The sequence below is a fragment of the Anas platyrhynchos genome, chromosome 20 (genome assembly GCF_047663525.1).
Source record: "Anas platyrhynchos isolate ZD024472 breed Pekin duck chromosome 20, IASCAAS_PekinDuck_T2T, whole genome shotgun sequence".
NCBI classification, from domain to species: Eukaryota; Metazoa; Chordata; class Aves; order Anseriformes; family Anatidae; genus Anas; species Anas platyrhynchos.
In genome coordinates, this window is record NC_092606.1 from 8485357 (window position 1) to 8495111 (window position 9755).

The following is a 9755-nucleotide window of genomic DNA, read 5'->3' on the forward strand; positions in this document are numbered from 1 at the left end:
TAACTTGCCCCAAAAGAAATCTCCAGGTTGAACTGCTGAAATCCAGCCCCCAGTTTTCCTGTTCAAGAGGGAATGTGGTTAAAAGTAGGGACAATTGATTACAGGATGGATTGCCCTTTCACTGCTCATCCGGAGCTGCAAGATGCAGCTCAGTGCCCATGTGGGTGCTGAATATCATCATCTACCCGTCAGCTGAGCTGGCTGCTGCCCTCCTGTGAAATACGGTGACTGTGGGGTCCCAGGCTCTTCAAAGCTGGCACAAAGAGGGTGAGAGGAAATCTGAAACCCCTGTAGCAGTGGGAGTTGGGATGGGTTTGCTGGCTCGCCTTTCCTGGGGTTTGTAGCAAAGGTGAAGGGGAGCCTGGCAGGACTCTGGTGTTAGTGGTGTGCAGCCTCTGGAGATGTCCTCACCTCTTTCTGCTTCTTCCAGGAGCCTGAATGAGCTGAGAGCACTCTTACTGGAGGCAAACCGGCACTCACCGGGGCCAGAGCGGGACCTGAGCCGGGAGGTGCACAAAGCCGAGTGGCGGCTGAAGGAGCAGAAGCTCAAAGATGACATCAAAGGGCTGCGAGAGAAACTGGTCGTGCTGGTGAGAGCATCAAAAACAACCCCTCCTGGCTTTGGCTGGGGGTTTTGGAGGGGTTCTGTGCTGTTCCGGGAGGATTTTAGCGCTTCACCTTTACTCCAGGTTATGAGGCTTGCTGTCATTACTAGTGAGCTTCTGACGGGAGCTTCCATGCCTCTACCTGTGAGCTGTGGCCTGGCCTAGCAGCACCTCATTAAGCAATGAAATGTACATCCGTCCTCCACCGTTTCCCTGTTCCCACATATTTTAGATCCATGGCTAAACAGGACTAAAATCTTTGGCAGAAATTGAAAGCCAGTCAGTTTCCCCCATATTGCTTATTCCTAGATCAGAAGACGTGTAAAACAACGTCCTCTAATTCCAGTGTACTTCAGTGGCCTCCAGTGGTTGAAACATGAATAATTTGTTTGAACTCTGTAGGGAATAAATTGGAGCTTCTGCTGGTTGCATTTGATATGATTGCCTTTAGAGCTGTGCTCTGACCCCATCTACTGTTGAAATCAAAACATGGTTATATTCGCTACTGCAGATTTGTGCCCTGTTTTGTTTCTGTGGCTATAGTTTTTTTATCTGAAGCTTTTCTCTCATTTTATAAGGACAAGGAAAAATCAGTAACGGATCAGAGGCGATACTCCCTGATCGACCCCTCCTCGGAGTCAGAAGTGATCCGGCTGCAGCACCGGCTGGTCAGCACGGAGGATGTGCTGCGCAACGCGCTGGAGCAGGGCCACCAGATGGAGAAGCTCATGGAAGCAATGAGGCTTTCCTCGGAGAAAGCACAGGTAGAGCACTCATTTCCCAGGTCACTCAGCCCTTGGCACTCATCTGTCCTGAGCAATCCCCTGGGATCCCTCCCTGTGCTGTAGGAGGTGATTTGGTCAGCTGGTTTTTTGTTTTGTTTTTTCCCTTCGGCTAGAAGCAGCCTGGCAAGATTTTCTTCTCTCAGATGTTGTTTAAAACTAACAAAAGCCTTGCTAGTTGGTAATTACAGATCCTTTTGTGCTCTGTAAGAACGGCTGCTAGAAGTGGTGTTTTGAGGAAGGTTGCAGTGTGAGTAACTGTTCTCTGTGTAGTGATGTGGTGGCTGCACACCTCTGTACTACAGGCACAGATCTTCTGAAGGATTTAGGGGAGAATTAAATTCACCCAGACAGGGCTGCATTTCCTTGCCCATGAACAATGGAAGAAAGTTTATATACAGGTTTTGCCATCTCTCTTTGAGAGAGGTAATGGTCCAAGGTACTCTTTGGGATGCGCTGTAATTGTTTCCAAACAGCTGTCTGAAGAGAGAAATAGTTCTTTTTTTGGATTTCAAAACAAAATAAATTGCAAGCAGTCATTAGGAAAGTTTCTTAAGTGTCCTTATTCTTCCTGTGCTGTCTGTAACTTCCATACTATAAGTGGTCTGAAGGACAATGAGTGTTCCTTTAGACCACTTACAATACGGAAGTTAAGCATTTCTGCCATATCTGTTCCTTGAGAGGATTGTCTTGCAGTCCTTAAGCACAAACTTTAGAGGTGACTCTGGGAACATGTTTTCCGTTTCTTTTATGAGCTCCTGGAGGCATCTGTATCTGATCTAGGTTTGCTGCTGTACCATTAATGTTCCTGTTCTCTTCCTGACTTACTCTAGTATCCCCTTGCTTCTTCTGAGAAAAGCAAAACTGCTTCTATTGTTGCCTTGCATCCTTCTTTGTGAAAATGAAGGCTGCAAATAAACTGACTCTTCATGTTTGGCCTCTTCTATCTCGTACCTGTGGTGTCCAAGCCCTGACTGATTCCTCCTGTGAAGTGACCTGCCCCTCATGCCAAGCTTTTGGCTTCATGTCCTTTTTTTTTTTTCCTCTTCCAGTTGTATTTTCTCTTGTCTGCAATCGGGTCATGGCCCTCGGAGGCTGGATACAGAGTGCTCCTCTGATACTTTCTCACTTAAATTCTGAGCTGGAAAACTTCTTTCTTGTGCAGTAATGAGCTACAGTTCAGGCAGACACCTTGGAATAGTACAGAACAAGACAGTAGGAAAGGAGAATGGGCAGAGAGTTTGTTTTACCCAGTGTAGGTGGGAGTTGGGGGGGTAACCTTGGGGTATCGTGTCCCCTCCTCTCACCATCTTCCATACAGTTAGGGGGCTCTCCAAGCAGCTGCCTGCATGGAGGAGAGCACAAGGTAAAAGCTGCAGCCCTGAAAGCTCTGCTGTCTCAGCTGCAGACGGGCTCTTTATATCCCGCGGTGCAGCAGCCGTCTGCCAGCACCAGACAGGACAGCTGCAGTCGCGATGACAAGTATGTGGCAGTCCAAGACATGCTATAATCCTGTCAGTACCCCAGAGTTACTTTAGCTTCTCCTGTAATTGCTATGTGTCAAATGAAAATGCATCGTGACAACCTCATCTGTTGTAAGCCATGGGAGGGGCAGGAGAAGTTGTTCTCTGTTTGCTTTAATGCTGAGTCCCTCAAGAACAGGAAATCCTCCTGTTCACATTCCTGTCTCCAGAGGTGGTGCAGGTGGTAATTATTCTTTCCCTAGTTGTAGAAAATAACTAATCTTAAATAAAGTGAATTGGAGTGGACCTCATGAGGTCAGCTAATCTATCCCCGGTATTACTTTGATACTTTCATGCTGAAGAAATCCCGGAGATACGACAAGATAGCATTATGCTTTCAACTACAAACTACGGTATCAAGAGACAGAGAGGGGATTATTGAGGGAAGTTAAGCTTCAAACTTCTATTGATGTCAGATTTTTAAAGTGTCTAAGTTACAAGGAAGTCTGGATCAAAGCTCTCTGGTTTCAGTGTGATGTCTGATCATCCTTTCCCCTATAAAGGGGAGTTGTTAACCAGGGGCTTTTGGGCTGAGCCTGGGGACATTGCTGGCCTAAAGAGATCGTGGCACAATGGTTTGGGAACTGGTGTTTCTTCTCCAGAAGCCACATCTCTGCTCTAACCCATTCTGCACAACCTTCTGACCTCCTGTCTCCTCTCTGCCAGCAGCAGCTGTTGCCCAGGGCTCTGGCTTGGCATTGCTCTCCCTTTGTCTGCAAAGCCTTCACAGCGTGCTCAAGGAGGAAATCTCTAATTACCACAAGCTGCTGCTGCTCTCCCTTTGCAGGCTTAGTCAGCCACTGCTCTGCAGCCCTTGATGTGCATGGCTGGCCTTGCTATTACACAAGGAGGTGCAGGAGCTGAGGGAGCATAATGGCACTGTATGTCTTCGTCTCATTGTCAGCTAATTGCTGCCTTGCTGTTTCTATGTCTGCAGCTGTGAAGTATTTGTCCTGTAATAGAGGAAGAGGATCTCTCTGCTCTCCATGTCTTGGGAGACCCTGATCTTGCAGCTTTGCAGGAAATGACAAGGATTTGGCACTCAGACCTTTTTCTGAGAGAACTTGTAGTGATTGTGCAGGGAGCTTTTTTATTTAATTTGGAGCAAATTACACCACTTTGTGTTCATTATCGTGATCATGTACCGAGACCAAATTTCAGACCTGTTTCCTGGCACCTGAAAGCTGCTCAGTGTGCAGACTGGGTGTGCTGCAGGCAAGGTCGGATGTGTTGCTTTGCACAAGGCCTGTATTTCCCCCTGGCCATGGGTGCAGTACCCCAAGGCACTCAGACCAGTGGCATCACTCTTCATCCATCCAGGCAAGCAGTGCAGGCTCTCAACGCAGAGCTCAGCTTGTCTCTGGTTTTCCTGCTCACCTAACCCTCAGTTCTGTAGGATTGATTATGCACCTTCATGGTCAAAGCAAGAACAGTAGCTGGGACTCCCATATGATAGGTTTTAAAATGTGATGGGTTTTAAACCTTGCAGTCCTGTCTCTCCATAACTTCTGGTTTTGCTGTCACCAGCAACTCGCCAACTGTGAATCTGATTGCTGAGACCCAAGCAACTGACATCTGGCATGCTGTGTCTTCAAGCTGCAGCTTTCTTCCCTTGTTTGTGCTGGTTGCGCTGTCATTTTGAAGCTGAAGGGCTCCATATTATCCCTGCTAAAGAAACATTATAAATGTTTAAAGTTCTTGTGCTTTCTAAAGATAGAACAGCTTGTCCTGGCTGCCAGACTTGTCCCCAGAGATGGGAAACGGGGGATGGCAAACGTCCTTTTTGCTGCTGTGATGTTCCCTGTGCTGTGTTTTGCAGCTAACGCTGCCCTTGGCTGATGGTTTGTTTACCAGGATTTAAGAGTCAGAAGTGAAGAGCCGCTCTGTGTCCGTGTAGGAACTCGGGGGATATTTTATAGCTGGGAAGGACACAATCCTCCATGTGGGGATTGGGCCAGGATGCGGAGATCAGGAAATTTCTTGCCAAAATTGATGTGGGATTTTTGCAATCCCCTTTCCTTGCATGGAGTGGCCGCCGAGTGTTGGGCTGCTAAGGGAGGAGAAGGCGGTCTTGCCAGACCTCAGCCCTCGTAGGCAAACACTAGGCTCTGTCTCTCTTCAGTAAATATTGTCTGTTCTCTATTGCAGACTGTTGGAAATTCTGGGTCTGCTAATGGGATTCACCAGCAGGATAAATCCCACAAACAAGAGGTAAGCTCTAAGCAGAATGTTGTTTAAAACTGTGACCGCTCAATGTGATTTCTTGCCTGTTGGGCTGGGGACAGGGCTTGAATGGAGGCAGGTCTGCCAGCAAAGCTTGACCATGTCATTCCCAGTGAAAACACGGGGCTTTGCACAACCCTGTTTACCAAGTGTGGTGGGAACCTCATCTTACTGTTAAAACTATTCAAAGTCATCAGGAAGACGCTAATGAGAGGCATGCTGAGGGACAGTAGGCACTTGTGGTAGGGAAAAGTAATTGGAAGGGAGTTTCTCTTCCATCTCCTGGGTCATTGTATGACTCCTGTCAGGATCAGCTAGGACATGCCCTTTATGTGTCACTCTTTTTACAAGGGTGGCATTCCTGGGACATGCCCTGTTGGTGTCCCCTGTTCTTTATGATATAGGGCACAGTAGCCTCAGGCTTCGTGTCCTTACAGGCAGGATGACCAGCCTGAGGAAGAGGCAGGGTGGCCTACTGTGTAGTGCAGTGGGTCAGGGCATGGTGAGCCTGAATTCTGTACTCATGGCTGTGTCTCTACTCCAGTTCTGTGGCTTAGTTTCTCCTTCTGTAAAAAGACCTCCATGTTTCCCCTCATTCACTAACTGGTCTCTTTTCTTCCAGGAGAAGCTCTGATAGAGAAGAGGTGGAGAGGATCATTTCATGCCAGTATCAGCTCCTGTGCACAGTCAGGAAAACCAATACCACATCTGGCTTTAGCGCCTCCAAAAGACTAGACACCGTATTTTCACTTTAAAGCAGGACAATGTTTATAATGTACTAACTGATGTAATCAGGACAATCCTGGAGTCCAGTTTTCCAAGACAGCCATTGTTCCAGGAGGAAGCAGAAAGATCTCTCTGGGTTTGGTTTCTTACCTGTATTGATTTTGACTGTGGAATTTGTATTGTTTGAGCTGCCCTTGCTCCACTGTCTGTGATCTGGGTCACAGCTGCCCCTGATGGTAGCTGAAGTGTCAGTGAGGCCCTGTAACCCCACAGGAACAGTGAAGGGATTTGCTTGTGGTGTTAAGCTCCAAAGCACGTGCCCAGAGGCAGCACGCTTCCCCCATGGTCTGTCCCTGTCCTTCCACCCACCCCAGTGTCTTGAAGACCTGCACAAGCGAGTGAAACCTGCTGGGCTGACTGTTCGCACCGGTACGCGTAGGCTGAGGAGGACGGGGTGTGGGGAAGCGTCTCCTTCCTCGCCTGACAGAAGACATCTGGTTCTGGAGCATGGCGGCTTCGCTGAGTACTTGTATCATAGCATGTCGTGGGGAATGATCTGGTTTTAGAGGGGTATTTATTTCATTTGGGTAAGGAGCTGTGGTGGCTCTGAGATGGGGCAGGCACACCTCGCTCAGCTTTGGCTGGTCTCTCCCTGCAGAGAGGTCTCTGAGCAGGCCTGATGGTATCCTGGGCCGCAGCCGGGCTGCCCGGCCTGGTCTCCCTGCTTCACGTTCATCTTTCTTGGGCTTTCTTGGGTCTTCTGAGCACCAGGCTCCACAGCCAGCCACATCCCAGCATCACCGGCCTGAGGGCTCCGTGCTGGCTGCAGTCTGTGGGACAGGTGCCTTGAGGAGGTGGTGCCATCCCTGCCTGTTAAATTAAACAGCTAATTGGGGGCTGCCTGCCCTTGGCTTTGGTACAGTGTCTGTCCCCTGCTGCTGGGAACGCAGGAGGCTGAGGCGCTGCTGTGAGCGTTTACGCAGGCAGTCTGTATCTGATGGGTACAGAAATGCTGTGTGTGACATGAACACGAGCAATTGGAGCAGAAGGAATCCAAGTCTGGAGCCCGCACAGCTCTCGTGTCTGCGCAGGGCAGTGCAGGCTCAGGCAAGCACCCAAATTTGCAGCTGGGACCCTGAGCGTGCAGGTGGGTGCTGCTGTCTCCTTGTGCCATGACAGTGGGCACCGGCTGGCTCACGAAGGAAACGTGGGGTTGGTTTGGTCTTGTTCCTTCTTCTGGAGCCTTTATTCCTCTCTGCATCTTTGCACCACAGCTCTTGGGGATATTAGGATGGAGTAAGACGAGAATATGCTCTTAAAGCTGTGAAACAGCATCCTGTGAAAGAGTCCAGTTCAGCTTCGCTGTTTAGTACTACAGGGAAAAATAATAGCAATATTTTACCAGGCTTCCCTTAGTGCCTGACTCCTCCAGTTTTCAGAAGCTCTTGTGTGATGAGGGGACATCTGTGAACAAGAAAAGGCCACTGATAGAGGAGATCTGAGCCAGGACACGGTCAGATGAACACCACAGCGTGTCAGCTTCACTTCTTCTTGCCCTGATTTCCTATGAAACTGTGCCACTTCTTCTTAGTGGGTTGCCAGGCTGCATCCAGGCTGCGATATAGCGCTGGGCCCTGCTCACTCGCTGCAGGACTGATGAGCTTCCCCCCCACTCAAGGGAGGAAGAGAGAGGGAGGTGACTTGAGGGGAGTAAAGAGGGTCAGAAACATGGCTTACATCTGGCTCGTGACAGGGGGAGGAAGGCTGTGGGATCTACTTGGCTGGAAATGGTTCAACTGGGATCCCGTCCTGCCTTGTAGAAGTGTCTAATCAGTTCTCACTAATCACCAGGAAGATTACCACCAATCTGCCTAGCACTGGGACGTTTCAGGGGACCAAAATCCTTCTGGTTGGTGTATTCAACTCCATCGCTTCAGAAAATCCCAGAGAGCATTCCTTGTTCCAGCTTGCAATAGCGAATACCTCAGCAGGAGCTGCTGTCTTTAAGAATTTGGTGTTGGTGTCTCCCAAAGTTCTCCTGTTGGCCAAATGGCCCTGCAGTCACTGTCACAGCTCCCGATGGCAGCAGAGCGGGGACGAGGCTGGTGCCCCTCGCTGTGCCACCTGTCTGCAAGCCCAGGGCTTCCCGGGCACCCATGGGTAGGCGAGCCCCTTCTGTTCCATGACTTATTTTCCACTTCCCTTGATGAACCTTTGGCTCCGCACAGGGCAGGATTCCCCAGGAGTGGTTCTGGGGAGCATGGATGTGGCTCCAACGAAGGAATTCCTGGGTTGGCACTGGTTCAGGCTGGGGGAGAAGCTGGCTCCTGCCTCCCCTAGAGACTGTCCCCTCTGAGCGGTTCAGTCCCACGGCTTCTCCCGGTCAGCTCGGGTGAGGCTGCAGGACAGCAGCAGATGGGTCAGAGCAGGTTTAAAGTTAATGCTGGTGGTCTTCTCCTGCTGTAAAGAGCTGTGCTGCTCCCTACGGCTCAGCCAGGAGCTGATGGCACTTCTCAGCAGAGGCTGTGCCGAAACAGGCAGCGGGGTGGAGCTGGGTCCCTTGTGTCCGCACCCCCCCTTGGGGTGCAGGTCCATGGGAGCTGCTCCCCAGGCACAGGACATGTTATCACACAGTCTGGGCTTCAGCTCACCCTCATGAAGTGGCCAGGAGGGGGCTGGCCACCAGCCACGTCCTCCCTCACCAAAAGGCTTCCCAAGGGCACCTGCCTCCATTGGCTGCTCTGCAGAGGTTGTCAGAGACCAAACTAGGGACAAACTCGGAAAGGACAAGGAGATTCCCCGGCTCCTCTATTTATTTGTAAGTTTAATTGCTATTTTTGCCTATTTGTGGTGGTGTATAAAGTATTTCTCAATATTTGGTCTTACTGGCTTCGTTCTTTGGGGGAGGTTTCCAAGGGCATTGCAGCGCTGATGCACCCATCTCTTGTCATTGGTCAGGGACTGGTTCCTGTTTGTGCCTTTACTCCCCCTTCGGCTTCAGCCACGCTCTTGTCTCCATCCCCGAGAGCCGGCAGGGGGCTGCGTCCCCCCAGCACGGGGCAGGGAGCAGAGCAGGAGCTCGCCCCACGCCCGCAGGCTCCTTGGTTCGCTACCACTATGGTTAGTGATGGATTTCTGCTGAAGGCTGAGAAATTCAGGTATATCATGGCTCCGTGCTGGGCAGGAAATCGTCCTGCACCATCTTCAGTCATTTCTTCTCTAACCCTCTTGACCAAAAGGTAAAAAAAAAAAGTAAATAAAATCAGTCCTGGTTGGTGATTTCAGCTTTATTCCTCCTGCAACAGCCGGAGCCCTGGATAAGGGGCAGTACCCTGCTGCTGCCCTATGGTGGGGGGAAGGCATCAGCCCGGGCTTTATGGCTCTCACCTACCCCAGCGGTTCCTCTGGCTTGCAGAAGAGGTGCATGAGGGTTTCAATAAAACACAGTAATGCAAATGACACTGTAAACGTCTTAACAAAAATTCCAGTACTCTGTTGTTTGGCAGCTTTAGCAGCTCAACACTATCTTGTAGGGAACTATTAATACACTAAGATCCTATAGGCCTCATGTAAGTTACCAGAATAAAGGTGATACTAGATGTATAAATGGATGATAACCTTTTACCCGTACAGTATGTATTACAATTTTGTAGCTTAGTCATTTTTGGCTATCAGATTTTGTTAGTATGATAAAAAAAAAAAAAAAAAAGACAAAAAAAAAAGGTTTGACTGCTAATGTCTATTTTGTTATTTGATTCATTTTCTTTCTTCCTCTGTACAAAAGCTGTACAAATCTCGGTCTGTGTAACTACTCCAGATATGTATTCATGTACCATCACCCCTGTCCTGGCTTGCTGGTGTGGTGAGCTCATTACTAAATAAAATCTGTGGCTGAA

At 49.4% G+C, this 9755-nt stretch overlaps 1 protein-coding gene across 4 annotated transcripts in view; it reads left to right on the plus strand.

The window, feature by feature from the left end:
• CLIP2 (CAP-Gly domain containing linker protein 2) overlaps nt 1-9755 on the plus strand; it is a 79797-nt gene extending 70042 nt beyond the window's left edge. For all 4 annotated transcript variants that reach the window (XM_072026252.1, XM_072026254.1, XM_027445897.3 and 1 more), the window contains 4 exons: nt 431-590; nt 1184-1369; nt 5059-5121; nt 5756-9755. In XM_072026252.1, coding sequence (XP_071882353.1) covers nt 431-590; nt 1184-1369; nt 5059-5121; nt 5756-5767 — 421 coding nt within the window. In that variant the 3' untranslated portion in view covers nt 5768-9755. The remainder of the gene's footprint in view (nt 1-430; nt 591-1183; nt 1370-5058; nt 5122-5755) is intronic.